The sequence below is a fragment of the Gouania willdenowi genome, chromosome 7 (assembly GCF_900634775.1).
Source record: "Gouania willdenowi chromosome 7, fGouWil2.1, whole genome shotgun sequence".
NCBI lineage: Eukaryota > Metazoa > Chordata > Actinopteri > Blenniiformes > Gobiesocidae > Gouania > Gouania willdenowi.
Window position 1 is genome coordinate 5,475,894 of NC_041050.1, and position 19,659 is coordinate 5,495,552.

The window sequence follows — 19,659 nt, forward strand, 5'->3', positions numbered from 1 at the left end:
TAAATCCAGGATATAATGATCTAGTTTCGTAGTATAGGCCCTTACAGACAAGTGAGATCTATTGCATTGTATTGGTTCAGTAAAGCTGTGACATTTAAAGGGATTTCAGGTTTTCAGTTGGACAAACAAAAAGGTGATTTGTACTATAAAAGAAGTCCAATTGCAAAGCAGATCAGTACAGTCTGGCACAGGTTTGGTTTGTTCATTAAAAGAGTTTCTGATTGGCTGGATTATTCAGCATTTGTCCAATTAGGCGGCCCGATGCTGCAGGCTGGTTTTGAACACAACTCCGATGCTCACAATAGGGCCAGATGGTCAGTGCTTGCTCTCACGCCAGGGTCTCGTTTAGGACCATTTAATGATCTCCAAATTTATCATCCATGTCTGGGAGAACTGGCAAAGCAGTTCCTTGGGGAGGAGCCTCTTGTCGGCCTCGTATCACAGCAGAGGAGTCTCTCTTGGCTCTTAGAAAAAGGATAGTCGGCCAGTTTGTAAACTACGTCTAGTCTGAGGTCAATGTTGAGTCGAAAAGACTTTTAAAAAGGTTATAAACAAAGCATATTAACAGTTGAAGCACAATATGATTTATAAGTGTTCTTGGCACATATATATATACAGTATACAAAGCCTTATTTATGGTCAAGCATTCTAGTAATGCAGCAGATGCAAAAAAAAAAAATATATATATATATATATATATATATAAAAAAAAATATATACTGTATATAGGAAAACCTCCCGTGTTGGGAAATGTTGTGACGTCATGTAGGAACTAGGTGTATATCCAACCCTGTGGTCACTTGCCGTAAAGTGAAACGTTCTCCAGGTATTCACCAGACGGCTCCAGGCCAAAGACGGTTCGTCTCTCCAAACTTACATAGTCAATATTTCAAGAGGGGAACCCCGCTCGGAGCATTGATACTGTCAAGTGCTGTATATTGGTCTGAGGAATCATTTCAAATAAGTCTTTAGGTCAAAAGGTCTGTGGTGTGCCTTTAAGAGGATATTTGTGCTTGAATACTCAGTGGTTTTATGCTTTCCGTTAAATACAGTAAGTGAAACAATTGACAGTTCTGTTATCCTCAAATATCACTAACACAATTTACCATTGGGGTCAATCTGACCCCAGGGATATTTGCCTCCAGAGAATGATTTTGTGTCAGGCACTTTTTTTTATTTGTTGAATACATAAATAAACCCTTGATAACGAAACCGTGGCCTGTTCTCTAGCGCCACCATCAGGCCAAACGTTTACATTAGAATTAATTTAACTTGAATAGTTTTCATTTAAATATTTGTAAATTTACTGGCAACATTAATGACCACAAGAGTATGAACCCTATTGGTTGTGGTGATGATATGATGTCATACACAACTAAAACAGCTTGGGGGTCAAATTGAGCCCAGAGGAATACCAAGGCGTGCAATATGTGTTCAGCACATTGAAAGCATATTATCCTGATAATTTAATGCCTAATCAATTGTGCCCCTCAATTAGGGAAAAGTTATGAAATATGAAGCAATGGTAAACATTGAATTGGGGTGAAATTGACCCCAATGATAATATGAGGGTTGATGATGCTTTGGGTTGTTTGGTGACTCCATGTGTGTATTTGTGTATTCCAGGACACAAACTCAACAAAGACCTAAAGCACTACCTGAGCCTGAGGTTCCAGAAGTCGTCTCCTGACCACGAGCTACAGAAAATCATCCGAGCCAACCTGTATCGCCACGCTGTGCCTTGTGAGTAACACACAAAGTCGGGTTTTTTGGATGATGCGATGGTGGCTGCTTAAAGTAGGGCAGCTGTAGGACGAGGATATATTTCTTTACCCGTGCACTCTTTTTGTCTTATTTACCCCATGACCTAATTAATATTTTTTCACAAAAAAAATCTGTTTTAATTGTTTTAATTGGTGGTTTTATTTCTTTCTCTTCATGTAAAACTTCCTAGGAGCTAAAACCAGACATAGGCAAATGGCGGCCCAGGGGCCACATGCAAACCCTCTGTCAAATTTTGTGCAGCCCCCAAAACAAAGTTATAATTCATGAAGTGTGAAGTTATATGAAGCCCAACATAGCGCACAAAGCTCCAGAAACACAGAAAATGCACAAAATGTCAACTAAAGTACACAAAATGACTACAAAAACAACAATATATACATAAGGACTTTAAAGACACACAAAATGCCAACGAAACAATAACACAAAAAATCCAACAAAAACACACATAATGACTTGAAAAACACACAAAAAGGGAACATCAGAATCAGGATCACATATACCTTATTTATCCCAGGGGAAAATTCCTTTTTTATAAGATGCTCCAGTATATTTCAAGTGAAAAGAAGAAACACTAAAAACATAGAAAAACAAATGTTTTCTTTTCCTTTTAAATAAAGACTGTTAATTAAATAGGGATTAAATACAAGTGCACACCACCAGAAAAAAATAATAATGAAAATGAACACATATACAAATATAATACAGATAAATACAAGTGTTGTACAGTGAGCCATCTACCAATTGCACAGTAAAATCATGTCACTACATATATTTGCCATATTGATGAGACAATAGACAAAATGAATTATGAAACACATGAATGTTGATGATGTGGCCCTTGGATCAGACAATCACAATTTTGTTGCCCCCTCTCTGATAGAAGTTGCCCATATCTGGCTTAAACACTCGTCTTTGTAGTTTTCCTTGTTACATCCCATTTAAAGCATTTTGGTGTTGACCTCCCTGCAGCATCGTTTTCACAGCTGCTTCAATATGATCACAGAAAGAGATTCATGCCAAACATGCTGCACAATGGCTCCACAGCTGGGCTTAGTGACGTCACAAACACACAGGACAACTCAGTCCACTTCATTTTCCTTCTGTGTCATGTTCATATATGTGTCTTTATCCTCTATAGTGGCGACAACACAAATTTCTCTTTTTGTGTGTGGTTTTTTTTGTGTGTTGGCTTGATGAGATCTACATCCATCCATCGATACGTCTACACATCTTTTTTTCTCTTTATTCTCTGCCTCTCAATCTCTGGCTGTCCTTTCTTTGGCTCAGTCATGTGACTGGTAAATCCCACTCTCTGAGCCCCGCCCCCAGTGCCCTGCCTGGGATTATGATGTTCTGATATAGTGAAAATAGATTCCTCCCTGATTATGTGATGACCATGTTTGGGATTTTGCAAAGTGTGGCAGTATGATGACGGACAAGCTTTTGCATGCAAATAACAGAGGACTGACCCAAACTTGCAACAAATGAAATGCTCTAAGGGGACACGAGATACATTTTTAATTTATTTTGCTGTTTCACTTGTGACAAATTATTGAACACGACATAATAAGATAACAGCAAGAATCATACATACTTTTATTACTTATTTTGTTGTGTGGAATGCTAGGAAAGCCTTGATCAGGTGACGTTAATGTCATTTATAATTAACCAGTGGGTTACATACATTTGAACCTACACCCATTATGAGTGTTGTACAATTAAATAAACTAAATAGAAAAATATTTTTTAATATAGGCCGATGTAATTTGCCGATATCAGGCAGATGTCAATATCGGATCCAGACACCCTTAATTCCAGAAGTTCTGCAGTGAGTTTTTTTTTAAAAATGTCTTACTTATTATGTATGTAACAAAGCATTACCCAAACAAGAGCACGCAGAGAAGGCAAACGTCCACCAGATTTCCTCTTTGCCAGAAATTGGCACTTATCTAGATAAACCATCCTGGTCATGTTACCAGGATTATTCGGACTTTAATGGCGCGTTCACACCAAACGCATCAAAAGCATCAGGTTTAAGACAATATACGGTGGACGTGCTTCTAGGAGCATCGAGAGGTCCCACGCCTCCTGTGCGGCGCGTTTTGAATCTTTACGCGCGGCGGATGCTACGCATTTTAAGCTTTGAATTTTGACGTGTGTCCGGCGCCTCCAACGCGGCCGACGCTTGAGTTGGGATTGTTGAACTTTTGGGGCATATTGCGGCTCGTCGAACAATCAGGAGCTTTCCCCAACCGTGACATATTCAGAATAATGAAAAAAAAAAAACACTAACCAGAGACAGATGGGCAGGCACTCTTCTGCTGGAATAGAGAGTAGCGGAAAGTGACTCTCGTCTGAGCGCAGCTCTGGTAAATCTAGAAATGGCGCCAAGGCGCAAATAAAGCCAAGCCACTCCCTGGATAATGTAGAGCCGATGAACGGGAATCGGAGGTGGCGTGTTCAGCAAGGAACTCCAAACTTTTCTCCATTCACCCACACTTCTCTATAACCCTCTAACGTCACAGTGCACACACTGAGTCACACCAAAATACATCTGACCGGAAACACCGCCTTCTCAACACAATAATGTTCTCCACCACTTCATAGTCACTGGGTGAATAAAGAACGTAACTGATTGCCATAATATCATCCATTGTATAAACACCACTGGCAACAGAGAAGCCCCTCCCCTCAACGCGCTTTCTTCCCAACTTCTTTGGACATGCGTCCAGAGCTTCTTTGACGCTGGTGACAAGCGTCTGATTCAATGAGCACAAGTGTCCAATTACGGGCGTGAGGTACGGTTTTGACGCCGAAACGCGTTCGGTGTGAACGCAGCATAAAGGCTTGGAAGACGTTTATATCGCCATTTATAACAATACAGTGTGGTTCAAATTTATGGGCACCCATATTATTTCGAAAAATTGTGACGAAAAGCACAATCCGGATGCAGTGGGTTTCATACCAGTTAACGATAAGCTGCACAGCGGACTCTATCTAAACTTCAGTGCTAATGTTGGTGGTAATGAGGACGTACCATGTGCTGAAACAGAACAGCTTGTTTGATATTCAATGGAATCTTTCTAAAATGCCTAATGTTGGTTTTTAGGATGAATTTATTATATTTCTGCTGATGACAACTTCTTAAAGAAAGGATCAAAACCCATCATTGGTCACAGTCTCTTCCTCTTTCTTTTATTCATCTTCATCTCTCCTTCTTCAGAGGTGTAAACACAAGAGTACTGATATATCCTACTACTCAAGTAGAAGTACTCTTGCTTGATTGAAATTGAACTCAAATACAAATAACTCATACATGAAATACTCAAGTACAAGTAAAAAGTAGCTCAATTAAATAGTTCTCAAAATAATTACAGTAACGTGAATACTTGTAATCCGTTACTTTCGCCTCTGGCAGCAATGATGTGATACGTTTGATTACTGTCTGGTCATTTCATTTTTTGTAATTTCACAATGTCCGTTTATCATTTTAAAACATAAAAATAACAATTTACTCAGTAACGGTTAGGTGTAGAAATGTAACAAATTACTTTACTTCTTTTTTTTTTCTTCAATTACAGTAACGTGAGTACTTGTAATCCATTACTTTTACCTCTGCTCTGTGGCGGACACACACATGCAAATATTTCTCTTGCATGACGAGGCAAAGTGACAAAAGCAGTCCAATAACCGCCACACTCCCCAGCTCGCTGTGTTTTCTTTGTTTCTTCTTCCCTTGTGTGTCCCCCCCCTCTCCTGAGTATATGTGTTGCTCCCTGTGCTTGACTCAAACAGGTGCCATTCTCTCCACAGTCCAAAACATTTTTTTCTTCTGATATGTGTGTGTATGTGTGTGTTTACAGACAAAAACGCTCCCCTGTTCAATCAAAACCTCCCATTCCTCCCTGGCCGGCCCCAGCCCCCGTACTTCCACAGATGGCCTTTGTTGTGCAGCAAATGTCACAATTGATAGAGAAGTTGCTCTCTCATGGGATTCATTTGCCTCTCACGTCTACAGCTGCTGCTCGTGGATGAGGGTTATCTCGGTGTTATCCCAGCGTTTGAGCCATAGAGCGAACCAATCCTCCCTCCCCCACCTGATCTCTCCCTCCCTCCTTCCCTTCTCTCTCCCTCCCTCCTCTCTCTCACTCTCCAACACTGCTTCGTTCTCCTCTCCTCACTTCAAATCCTCCAGTGAGTGTCAGCGTCCCTGTGGCTTGGCGGTGGCGGCTGCCTTCCTCTGTCACACTAGAGCTGCTCCCACTACCTCCTTCCTCTTGCTCTCACTCTCCATCTCCTCCTATCTATCGCCTGCTCTCTCTCTCTCTTCCTCTCTCTTTTATCTCTCCCTTCCATCCTAGCTGTCTTTCACTCCCTTGCTTCCTTGTTTTCCACTCCATTGACGATCTGGAGAAAATCATTGTGGGAGACAAATTTCTCTGTTTGCCGCTCGCACAAAGAAAAAGGATTACGGGTTGATTCCCTGGCTCCAGGCAAGTGGCAGCTCCTTGATCTTGCCTTATTTTTTCACAGCTTTCACTAGCATCCGTCATCCAATGTCTGTAATGTATGCATGGCAGAGTATGTGTGTGTGTGTGTGTGTGTGTGTGTGTGTGTGTGTGTGTGTGTGTGTGTGTGTGCACGGCTGGTGCTGTATATAGGCTACGGGAATCAGGAAAGGTGGGGAGGGGGGGTGGAATTATGTGAGGGAAGCTGAGGGTGGGGGGGTGCATGCATGCACACTCGGAGCATGTACACGTCCAACCGTACAGGGACAGATGGCCAGTAACCCTGGTGCTTTTTCCCTCTTTGGTTTTCTAATTCACCCTACAGGCTTTGTATACAGGCCCATAATACACAGAGCTGCTCTTTAAGATGCAAGAGATGGCTGGTGTCCTCAGATAGAGACGGAGGGAGTATCAGTGTGTGGAGAACGGACAGGGGAGAGGGGAGAGGAGAGGGGGTGGTGGGCTGCTGTGGAGAAATAGCAGGTTTTTAGGAAGAGGTTAGGCTAGGAGAGAAGAGGGGAAGAGAGGGGCTGAGAGAGGGAACAGGGAGAGAGAGAGGGAGGGGGGTCATCAGCCTTGAATACATGGAGGTCAGGTCCAGATGCTGCTCAAACAAAAGGGCTTCTCTGGGGGAACGGCAGGGGGAAGCGTGGCACTCGCCATTGTGTGTGTGTGTGTGTGTGTGTGTGTGTGTGTGTGTGTGTGTGTGTGTGCGTGTGCGTGTGTGCGTGTGTGTGTGTGTGCGCGTGCGTGTGTGTGTGTCGCTGCATTGCAGGGTGCTGCCTGGGAGCCTCATGCTAATGATGGCCATTCATTCTTGTAATGGATGAGTGGGCCCCAGCTTCTGTTTGCCCGATTTTCACATACGCACTAGTCATATTTCGTCCATGTGACCAAACGTCTCCAACGTTATCGTGCAATAGTCCGTCCAGAAACGGCGACGGATAGAAAAACAACCTCCGAGCTGGTTAAAGAAGCTGATCAAATATGTACTCTCTCTCTCACACAGTAATTATGCACAAAGCCTGCATTTGTGTTTGTTTACAAGGACTCTGTGTGTGTGTGTGTGTGTGTGTGTGTGTGTGTGTGTGTGTGTGTGTGTGTGTGTGTGCGTGCGTGTGTGTAAGCTCAATGTTTAATGCATGCGTTGATGTTTTTAGAGCTACATTTATCATGTTTTACAGATACAGTGACAGACAGGCAGTGATTCACGTCGCACATTCAGGCCAAATATACCTCACATTCTCTTTTTTTAAAAGGTTGGTGTGATGCCTGCATGATGTTGTGTTCATAAAAATCACCTCTAGGCCTTTTTTTCATGACACAAGTCTCACAATACATCCTCTGTTTGTGATTTTAGCTGCATTTACAACCATAAGACTGATTTCCTCATCCATTCTGACGAACCAGGGACTGTAGAGTAACACACAGTAGTGTTTTTGTCATTCAAATACCCAATCCCAGCTCATGAAAGACAACCGTCCTTTGATCTGGTGAATACAGGAGTGAGGGTGTAAACATCGTTGTTAGCCCCGCCATAAAGGTCAATATAATGCAGTCAGTCTTCCATTAATGAGCTGCCTTTTTTGTTTCGTAACATTAGAAAAAAAGCGGAGGACGGCAAGTCTCACAGCGTTAAATTGGATGTCTTTTCCACAAATGGAAATTTAAACTCAAAGCTTAAGGTTAAGCATAGCTTCGTAGGCTGCTACTGCTAGCTGCTAGCGTTGTTGTGGGATAAATGCTGTTAAATGCTACTATTCGTCAGGTTAAAAGAGAGGAGATAATTTTGCACAAAGATTCTCTGCTATTATCATGAGGACTTGTCAGTGAGTGAGTGTTTTGTGATAATTTGGGTGTTGATTTGCTTTTGCGGCCTGTTAGCCTGTGAGCCTGCTAGCTAGCTCCGATAAGTTCTAAACATGTTGGAGTTACTTTGAGCTACAGTTGGGGTGACCAGATTTTCAAAATTCAAAACCAGGACAGTAATTTAACCAAAGAACACGACAGAATGTCAAAAAAATCTATTTGCATATGCTTTTATTTGTAATGAAAAAAGGTCACATTAATTACATTTCTTTTTTTTTCCTTTTGAATGAAATGTATTATTGTAACGGCTAATCAAAATTTATGGTGGCCATCAGTAAAAAAACATTTTAAGTTAATATAAATTTGTTTTAAATAATACAAAAAAAGAAGACTATTTTTCATTTTCGGCATGTTGAAGGAGAAGGCATGAGAGGAAACGAACGAGTAATATTGTCAATGCCATCGACCAATCAGCATTGAGTTGCAAACACGAAGACTTTTGAGCTTTTGAATTTGGTTTATATTGCAAGCGCTACTATGGCAACTGTTTTGATTGACAGCTCACAGTCCACAGAGATCACGTTTTTAAGCTAAATGCACTTTCAGAGTCTTTTCTGTCAGCAGCAACAGACCAGACGTCCATTTAAACGGAAATCGACCAGGAAACGGGACGTAACTCTGTCCCGGGTTAATCGGGAAGTCTGATCACCCTAGCTACAGTTTCAGATTTACGCAACAGTTTTTACATTGGTTTTGAGTTATCTTTTTGTCCTGAACCTTCTCGATCTCTTCATGATGATTTATGTTTAGCTTCTTGCTAAACGTCACCCATTGCTTCATCAGTCTGTCCAACAGGTTTGCATATTTAAATCTCAAACCAAGCCTCTCGTTTTATGGGCTGCATGTTTTGCATCGTCTCCCTGGCAATCCAAGAACATGGATAGCGCAAAAGTTGGCCATAACATTAGGACCACTTATGGGTTCATTAGAAAACACTGGAATAAAGGACTTTCGGTGGTTAGAGTTCCGTCATTTTTACAGCTTTGACATATACCACTTTTCTATGCATTGTATGCATTTTTTATTGAAATGGTTCACAGTTGATTAAAGGGACATATGAATGGCGAAATGTCTACTTTGCTTCCAAATTATATTCAGATCTGCTTCCAAGGCTCAAAGTTGAAATACACAGGAAAAGGCAAGGAATGCCACAACAGTAAAAATAAATTGAATTTTTAGGCAGGTGGTTACAATTTTATTGCTACACTACATCATATTTGCATTTGACTTTGGCACAAATTAGTAAGACGTAACCGTTATGTAACTTGACCTGACGCTGCCTTTTTCTACTGATCTACTGGTTACTATAAGAATCTGGGTTTTGGGGTTGTTTTTTAAAGATACATTTACACACTGTAAACGCATAAAGGTTTGGAATTTGGACAGTTTGGAAAAGGTTTGTAAATATCCAACAATTATAAAGCTAATTTTAATGAACACTGTATATTTGTTTAGTTTGAATGAACTTTTAAATGAGTCAAATATTTTTCCACTGAGCTACACTAGAGGAATCTTTTGGGTCTAGCTTTAGTAAAGCCTCACATTTTCTATTTCAAAATTTCCCCAATTCCGTTTTAGAGTTTTACTCATTTTCCATCTCGTTCCCATTTATTCTGCTTTTCATAATTCAATGACATTACCAGCTATTAAACTGGTTAATTGAGTTAACTCAATATTTCTATGGTGCAGAAGTGCGCTGAAATCACGCAAGATTACATAGTGCGTGATTTTGCACGAGATTTGTCGTCTGTTGTTTTAGCTACAGTTGCTAGACATGAGGTCATCTGTTTTACAGCAAAATAAATGTATAAATGGGTGATATTGCCCCAAAACATGTAGGTGAGGACTTGGTCCCTTTCATATTGTGAAGTCCTTTCGATTTTGTTGAAAAGATTAATTAACACAGTATAGTTTAGAAATTATTAACAATATTGGCGTTTCTGTATCAGGAAGTGAATTCCATAGTTTTTCGTCTGATTCCTGCCATCACGGAAAGTTGGAGGCCCCACTTTGGCATGTGTGCTTTTCCTTTTTGAAAAATCAGTACTTTTAGTCGTAAACTTCATAAAGAAATGGTTTGATCTCTTCCACAACCTGCACAGAGTGCTTGAGTTTAGTGAACCCAAACAGAAACGTGCCATCCTCTACCCTCAGGGCAGCTCCCTGGTTTGTGGTCAGGTTTCCCAGGCATATCCATGCAGGTACAGGCCTGTGCTGCCAGGTACCAGCTTTTCTTCGGCCAACCTTTGTGACCTTAATCTCTCAATGTCCTAATCAGGTTTGGACAGAAAACAAAAACAACATCCTGGGACTGAAAGTTGCATGATTTTACAGTCTTCTTCTCGCACAATAAAATACTTGTCTTATCACTCCCCCTCCCCCTTTTCTCCATTATACAGTCTACACCCTTCGTTAATCCTTCATTCATCCCCACTGAGGTTTTCTTAGTAAAAGACCTGCACGAAGCTCGCTGTTTATCATGAGGAACCATGTGTTAGGTAATGCCAGGAGTCTATATTTATGTCTAAGATAGTGAGTGAAGGGGGAAGGAACAAGGGGAAGATAGAGGAGAGTAAGCGATGGAGAGAGAGAGCGAGAGGGCGGTGAGGGGCGGGAGTTTGCAGGGTGCTGTGGGGCTGCAGCCATTGGCTCCAGACGAGAGCCGGAGTGTGAGTAGCTCACATTGGCTTAGCCTCTAAGCTGGGCTGGACCTCTAATTTGCTCTGCCTGTAGAGCTTTGAAGAAAAACGCCAGCTGCCTACTAGCTGCCTGCATGAATGAGCTCGCGAGCTATTGAAGCTAGCACTGGTTCACAGGCAGCTGGATGGTACATGGAGGGCTTGGATGGAGCAGAGGAGCAGAATTCCCTCTGCTTGGAGATGTCTTTTTGAATCCATCTGTGGAATAAGCAGCAGGAGGAAAGGAGAGACAGCAGCAGCAGCAGCAGCAGTGGTGGTGGTGTTGGTGGTGTTGGTGGTGACGTCGAGGTAATTCTTTAACATTTACGTCTTCTCCTGGGAATGATGCTCTCGCTTCTAGGATTGGATTAGAGAAGGTGTGGCTAAGGGGGAAATGAACAGATCCAGTAATGTCTGCATGTGGATGGAGAATCAGTGCCTGTGCAGATTTGTGTATGGGTTTTTATAGGATGTATTTTTCTGTTGTGATCTGTAGATACAAACACTCCTTGTTTGTTTTCCTGAGGTTGAAATCATAGATTTGGTGACACATTCACCTGCTGGGCAGCACATTTCCTTTTTAATTCACAACTGCAGTGTCATCTTTCTATAGATATTCTATATTTTACTCATTCAATCACCCCTCCTTATCTACTTGGCTTTACCTTTTTAATGGAACCTGCTTTTTTCTTGTTCCTCAGAGACAAAAACCAAACAAACAAAAAGGCTCTGCAATCTTTTGTGCCAGTTTTTGAGACGTCTAAGCTAATGATGCTTTAGATTGGATGTGCTTGCCTACTTTTCATTTCCAGTCTCCCCTCGCTCGCTCATTGTGAAAGGGGGAGAGATGGGGAGGGAGCCGGGGGAGCAGCAGGAGAATAGCGACTGGACTCAGCTGTGAGGAGTGTTGTGGCGCGAGCTGAAAGAATGGCCTGTTGTGTTGGGCAGCAGCAGCAGCAGCAGCAGCAGTATTGTGTCTGCTCTCTCCCTCTTCTAGGTTCTTATGGGCTGTATGGGGGAAACTTCGTCATCCCTTTTATCGAGCATTGGCAGCTTGGAACCTGCAGGTTTTTTTTTTTTTTTTTTTTTTTTTTGTATATTCTGTTTATTACAGTTTTTCTTTTTTTTTAACAGGAACAATTACACAAACATTACACAGTAAACAAATGATACTGCACCAACAACAACAATAATAATAACAGAGCCGCGAGACTGGTCCCTATAGTAATGTATGTGGCAAACACAGCACAGTGAAATACTGCAACATTTACATATTTGCCCATAGCCTATGATGACATCTACCAATATAATATGTTCAAACCCAAATCAAACTTGTGTCCTCCGTTCAGTGGCAACAAATGAAATAAAATCAAATAAAGTTATCAATTTAAATCCAGATTATAATCGAGTCCCAGAAGTTCCAGTGGTTTTCTCCATTCCTGCAAAAAAAGATGAGTCCTTCCATTGATGCAATGTCCAAGTTTTTCCAGAGTCACAACCTCCGAGATCAGAGATTTCCACACAGAGATAGAAGGAGGGGCCTCTCCAACCCATTTTACCATTATAGCTTTTCTTGCTAGCATTAAAAGGGACTGGATTACATTTTCATTATTTTTTTAAAGAGGCAGGGATCTTCCCAAGCACCTGCAGGTTTTTACACAAAAAACATGTTTTCAATTGCTGCAGTAGAGCTGGAGTTTTAAATAATACATTATAGATTAAAGCTCAAGTGGTAAGGTATTGGCTGGGAGACTTTAAACATGTTTCATGCCACATGATATGAAAGAACAAATGCTAGTTAAGCTAATTGGTTATTATTACCACTGCAAAAGAGGAAATATTTTCACTCGCTTTTTTATTTATGTATTTGTTTGTCTATTAGCAGGATTACGTCAAAAGTAGTTAAGAGATTTTGACGAAATTTCAACCAAAGACTGACCTTACGCCAGTGGTTCCCAACCTTTTTTGGAGTGTGACCCCATTTTGATATCAAGAACTTCTGGCAACCCTAAGTAAATATTTTTTTCTTTCTTTTAGAATTAGTTTTTGATCATGTTTGTTATACTGTATTACAAATAGAAGAGCCAGGATTAGTGACAAGTAATATTATTATTATTAATAATAATAATTATAATAATAATATTTATAATAATAATGATAACTAGATTTATATTTGACAAAGTGAAAGTATAGAGTATAAGCGTTTACGATTGTGTGTTGTTTTAATTTGAAAAAGAATAATAATTAAAACAATTCAGAAATGTATTTTTAATTTTATATTTTTTTTTTTTTTATTAATTACTAGACAGTAAGGTCTCCCCATTTAAACTCCAGGTAACCCCACATGGGGTCCCGACCCCATGGTTGAAAATCATTGCTTTACACCATGGAATATTCCATAAAATTTTGGAGACGATCTGAATCAATATACTGATTCTGGATTAGTTTGAAACATAATGATAATAATAATTATAAATCAGTTTTATATAGCACTTTTTTTGGGATTCAAAGCCGCTTTACAGAAAAATAAACAATGAAAGTTAAAAAAAAGGTTAAGGAAAAGCAAAGTTTGAACAGGTGGGTTTTGAGGAGTGTTTTAAAGTTCTGTAATGACTCTGCGTTCTTCATGGATTGTGGGAGTGAGTTCCAGAGGGCGGGGACGGCGGCAGCAAAGGCTCCCTATCTCTCATCATTGGCCAAATTTCAAAAATTCATATCTCTCCTCATAACTGTCAGCTTGGTTCCTTGATTACCCCATTATCCAGTTTCATCTGGTTTGCTCATTTCCTCGTGGTATAAAAAAAATGATGGCATACATTTGGACCTACTGTATGGTTAATAATGGGAATAGGAATGTTCTTCCAGCCCAATAATCCTGATAACTGCCAATATCAGACAAAGAGGAGATTTGGCGCTTGTCAATTATGATCAATGTATGCCAATAGAAGGCGTAATATAAAGGTATTGCACCTCTACAAAAGCCTTCATTGTGTTTCTTGGTTAGTTTTGGTGTTTCTTTCACATTTTCTTGTGCTGTGACAGAGAATGGAATGCATTGGGACTCCCTTCTGTGATGCGTTCACAACCATGGCGTAGTTTATTGGATCTACTACTGGCTGGCGTGCTCCCAGCTGCACCCCGGTCCCTGATAGGATCAGAAGTGGGGCTGCTATTTACTTAATCATTCATCTGAGGGCCTCCACTACATCCATTTGCTCCCTGTTCCCCTTCATAAATCATTATAGCCCAGCATTTACTTTAATGGGGAATAAAAGTGCTGATTGAACACAAGACTGAGGACATACAGTGGTGCTCACGTTGCTGTCGCAGTCAACCAATGAGGACTGATAATACAGGTCAGACATTGTCTATGTTTAGAAACATCTTTAAATTGAGCAAATATGCATTTTTGTGCAGTATTAGTGTCTCTAAATATGTGTCCCACTAAATATGTGACCCCACTGTAATGCAGGGGTGTCAAACTCAGGGTGCCCTAGTTTACAATTCTATACATAAAATACAAAATTATGTAGAAAACAGACACTAAGTGATATATATATATATATATATATATATATATATATATATATATATATATATATATATCAGTCCCAACAGGATCTTCACTTTAGATTTCCTAGATTTTGTGACCAATTTCTATTTAATTACGGGGAATATTTTCAGTTTTTTCAGCTGTTTATTATTAAAAAAGGCTGCGATCATGCGATATAAGCACAGAGAAAACTGTGAGCACCTGCAAATATTGTTTAAGTTAATTTACACCATGTGTCAAACTCAAGGCCCGGCAGCCAAAACCGCCCCTTGAGAGCATCAAATTCAGCCCGCAGGATAAAGCCAAAATTACAGAAAACATGAATCGTTCAATAAATATCCATAATATTTGCCAAGGCACACAGTTTTACCATGTTTTTATTACATGATGTCATTTTTGAATATTAGATATGCTTCACCTTCACACCACTGCACAGTACATTTTATGTGATTTTTCTTATATATCTTAATTACTTTTTAAGATATATTGTTGTTATACCTTTATTTTGTTTGTTTTGTTTGTTCTTTGTTTATTTATGTATTTTATTATTTATTTTTTGGCATCCAGTGTGGACAGAAAAATAGGAATTTCACTCTACAGGGAAACATATTTCATTACCGTGCACATGATAATAAATACTTTGAATCTTGAATTTTGAATATTTTAATTGCAAATTGTTGAGAAATAAATCTTAAATTTTCCCAGAATCCTGCAATTTTATAAAAATTATTCCACATTTTTTTCCCCAAATTGAATGAAATTTAGAATTTTAAAGACTGTATATTGTCTGGAACTTCCATTACTTTACATATATTTATAGGGCAGAATAATGTTGAAATTGCTTGTTTTCCCTCCTACAATTTTTGGCCCACTTGAGAACAAAGTGGTCTGTATTTGACCCTTGAACTAAAATATGTTTGACACCCCTGATTTACACAATGATTCATGTTTTCTGTCATTTCTACTTTGTTCTGTGGGCCGATTTTGATGTTCCAAACGGCTGGATTTGGCCCATGGGCCTTGAGTTTGTCACATATGGTGTAATGGATGCAGACGTCGGCCCATCCTTAGTTTGTGGTTGATCCGCTTCCATCATCTGACCAGTGTATTAAGGGACTACTTGTGTAGATGAGGCCTTAAAGTGCTGCCTCAATCAATGCGGCTCCAGTAATTGGCTTAGAGGCCCAGGAGAGTCCCCTGCTAACTCCCTGTGTGACTGTTTGCTTTCTTTGCCCTTCCCCTACTCGCGCTGCACTGAGATATGCATGTATTTGCGTCTCAGGTAACCCAGTGTTTTCATAACACACACACTCCCATCAACAGACAGCGTGTGTTTGTTTCTGGAAACAAAGCATGGATTTTTCGATTTTTCAAGTTTTTATCTTGTGGAAAGTGCACGAGAGGTTAGCATTAAATAAGGAGATCTGCTTGGTTTGTTTACTACTGTCACTGCGCTTAAATGTGATCCGCCTACAGACGAGTGACTGACACATTTACAATGTGTGTGAAAATGCTCTCGGTATATAAACAAGTAAAGAAGGAAGTCACAATCCCACTATCAGATTTACACACACACTGAAGCACGTGCACGCAGGTTCAGCCAAACATCTGCTGCTTTTAACCCCTGCTGATTGTGCATGTGTGGTGTGTGTGTGTTTGTGTGTCTCAGACAATGAGTGGAAGCCCCTCAGACCTTCAACAGCAGGAAGACGATGGAGAGTATCAGATGTCACCAGAGTGGTGTCGGCCCATTGCCTATTGTTGATATGTGTTACTGGGGTGTGTTGGTTTTAGTGGTGGTGACAGTGTTTCCTTTAAGACTAGGTTTGTTGTTGGTTTTTTCTCTATAGAATTAATTTCTTGTCAATGTTGATCTAACTGAACGGAGCGAGGGGTGACGTAGGTGTCCGTGGAGGGTTATTCAGTTCACTTCATCCCCAGGTAACAGAGCTGCAGAGGTTCTGAGGTCAGGACAGGACAACAGCTCTCAGAGAGCAAAGATGGTTTCCCTGCTCTGCATTTCATATATTTTGCTATGTTTGCTATGTAATTTGTTTGGCACATTTCAAATACAAGCAATTCAATGTGCTTTACATGATTACTACGATGTGTTTGGCTGTTAAAAAGAGACCAAGAAAAAACACATTGGGCCATTCCATGTCATTTCAACAAATGGCCCATGCACTTTGGTCGAAAAAAATTTGTAGATTTTTTACCAATTGTTCTGTGATTATACAATAGGCACATTGTGACATTTTAGTTTGATCGGATGACCACTTTTTGAGATATGGCCAATTTACTGAGGGGGGTACGTTTCGTTTTTTATTTTTTATCCATTTTCAGCTTTCAATATCTCAATAACTACATCACATAGGAAACTGAAATTTGGTGAAGTAATACAACTCCACCTACTATCTCAAAATATACAAAAAAAAGACTTGAAAAAAGTTTGTCAGGGTTAAGGTCTGGAATATATTTGGGTCTTCAGTAAACAACTTAGCATCTTCCTCAGTTCCTTGTAATTAGATCAGCTTTGAGCTATGAACATGGACTGTTCTCATCACTAATGATTAGTCACATATATGCATTGGTTCTTGGAATCCGAATATTTAGTCAGTCTCTGCAGATAACAGTTTCTCTCTCAATATTGAGCCTTCTTCAGTGCTGCCATGTAGATTAAATGTTTGTCTACAATATTCGTTTTTGACAAAATATGATTTCATTTCGGGGTTTTTGTTACTTTTTCCTAATGATGCCACACAGTGAGAGATTATACATTTTCTATTCTGGCAAAACAGTGCAAGGCTTGTGCTTTGTAAAAGATTCAGTATCCAGATGGCCTTTGGATCCACTGTTCTCAAGCTTTGAAGCTACATAAAATGGCCTGTATACGTATTACGCCATCATTATCCTAGCTTTGTTCTAAGTTTGTTCATAAAATGTGGAAACTTAAGATAATGTTCAACCTCATTGTATAAGAAGAGTTGTCGAATGAGAATTTGTTGTTTTTTTACATACCCTTTAGACAGCATTGCTGTAACCTACTGTAGTTTACTATGAAGTTAAATCATCTAAACCTCCTATTTATTGTTGGGATAATCAATGGAAAGAAATTAAAACATTAAAAAAAAAAAAAAAACTATGTATCTGATGATTTAAGATGCTTCACTGCAAGAAGGTGCTGGGTTCAAGCCCCTGGATTGGACACTAAAGAACAGCTAAGAATCAAAACTTAAAACACTGTGCCACTTTATGGAGTAGTTTGATATTTTTTCAATATGTTTCTATTTTTTTAATTGTTTCTTGCCGGGATAAGTGTGGTTTCTGTAAAAAAAAAAAACAACAAAAAAAAAAACAAAAGAGCAGAATGTCGTCGGCATATAAACTGATTTTTTGAAAGGTGGTTTGGTGTTTTTATTCCATGGACATTTCTATTTTATCGGATGGTTGTTTGTTTTTGCCCTTTGTCTTGTATGTTGCAAAGCAAAATAGTTTATAATAATAATAATAATAATAATAATAATAATAACAATAATAATAATAATAATAATAATAATAATAATAATAATAATAATAATAATAATAAATAATAATTATTTGATAAAAGAAAAAAAAGATAAGAATTAAATGGCTTAACCCAAATCAAACAATGTAGAGACAATAAAAGCGACAAAAAAAACAAACTTAAAACACTTGCTTCAAATCAAAGTCTAGAGTGATTCAGTTGCACTGTGGGTGTTAAAGATGCCTTTAATTGCACGGCATTGTGGGTAGACAGGAAAACCGTTTACGGCCCGAAACAAATCATCAAAACGACCAAAAGCATGGCAAAAAAACAGACAGAAGGAGGAATTTTCTCTTCACTCTTGTGTACTCGGTTTGACCAATAGATGAGAACCTCTTCTTCTTAATTCTGTTTGTCTGACCAGAGAAGTCTCTGGTCCAGTAACAGCGTCCATAAGTGACTAGCTCATGCAACTGCACCAGAGGCTGTTTCAGAGCAGATCAAAAAGTGCATTATGAACACAAAGTGAGCTGTTCTCCACTAATTTGGCCCAAGTCTTGGACTATATCGGTGTGAAAGCAAAGCACCCTAAGGGAGTTTTCAGAAAGGGAGAGAAGCGATATCTCCGGACTGGAGCCAAATAGAATCACTCTAGATTATCTTCTGGAAAAACTTGTAAGTCCCACTAGCTCCATGTATTTTTTTTCCACATAATATATATTGTACAGTGTTGTAATTTTTCACCAGCAAAAAGGAGTAGAGTGAACAAGTCAATGACTTCCTCACTTGCTTGTTTGCATCCTCAGCAATGATTTCTTTAACCTGCTAAACATGTTAAAACCTGGTTATTCCTGTGAGTTTCCACCAAACGTCCACACACGCCTGCTCGTCTTCACTGCTGGACATATGCATATCAGACACTTTATTGATTTATGTTGTTTTTTTTATTTCACACATGCTGCAGTTCTGCTGTCTGTAAGTCAGTTCTCCTAAGGTCTGCTGAGATCTCTGTTTTTAACCCGGAGTAGAACGTACTTCTTAGATACACTCTAAAGTTTGATTGCAAGTCCAAACAATCAATGCAAGGGTTGATTCGTTCGGATACACTAGTGTGATTGTTCCTTTACTCTGTATGTGTAGTTTGCATGTTCTCCCTTTGCTTGTGTGGGTTTTCTCCTACTATCTACAGGAACGTTCACAGGAATAAGTGGGTCAGAATATGGATGAATAAATGATAGCCTTTTGCTTTGTATAAAACTTATCTTAGTCATCTCATCAGGTACACAGTGTACTTGCTTTTTTTTTTTTTTGCAACGCACTAAGAACTAATGCAGCTATCTTGCATATAAACTTCAAACTCACTCTTAATTTTGAGTCTTCCTCATGTAAAAACTATATCTAGGGCCTCCGATTTTCCAATTCTGTTTCAGGGTTTACCCATTTCTGTGTTAAGTTCCATTTTTTGGTTCAGTTTTAGTTTCATCATCTTCCTCTGTTTAGATTTAGACTTTGCTTGTTATTAAACTTCATGAAATCAAACCAAACACTCTAAATAGAAAGTTCATTGAGTCAGCTACTTTTATTAAGTTTACATTTTCTATGCATCCGATGATTTACCTCAGGGGTGGCCAATCCTGGTCCTCAAGAGCCACTATCCAGCATGTTTTACATGTTTCCCTCTTCCAACACACCTGATTCAAGGACCAGGATTGGCCACCCCTGATTTACCTAAACCTGATGTTATGCTGAAATTATGCGCCC

The 19,659-nt window shown here is 39.4% G+C and overlaps 1 protein-coding gene across 15 annotated transcripts in view; it reads left to right on the plus strand.

Moving 5' to 3' along the window:
• Positions 1-19,659, plus strand: part of LOC114467420 (membrane-associated guanylate kinase, WW and PDZ domain-containing protein 1-like) — a 126,178-nt gene that overhangs the window by 37,428 nt on the left and 69,091 nt on the right. For 14 of the 15 annotated variants that reach the window (XM_028453700.1, XM_028453705.1, XM_028453703.1 and 11 more), the window contains exon 2: positions 1,627-1,743. In XM_028453700.1, the coding sequence (XP_028309501.1) occupies positions 1,627-1,743 (117 nt within the window). Of the gene's footprint in view, positions 1-1,626; positions 1,744-10,846; positions 11,150-19,659 lie in introns of those variants that run through there. The other variant, XM_028453712.1, reaches the window with a different exon arrangement.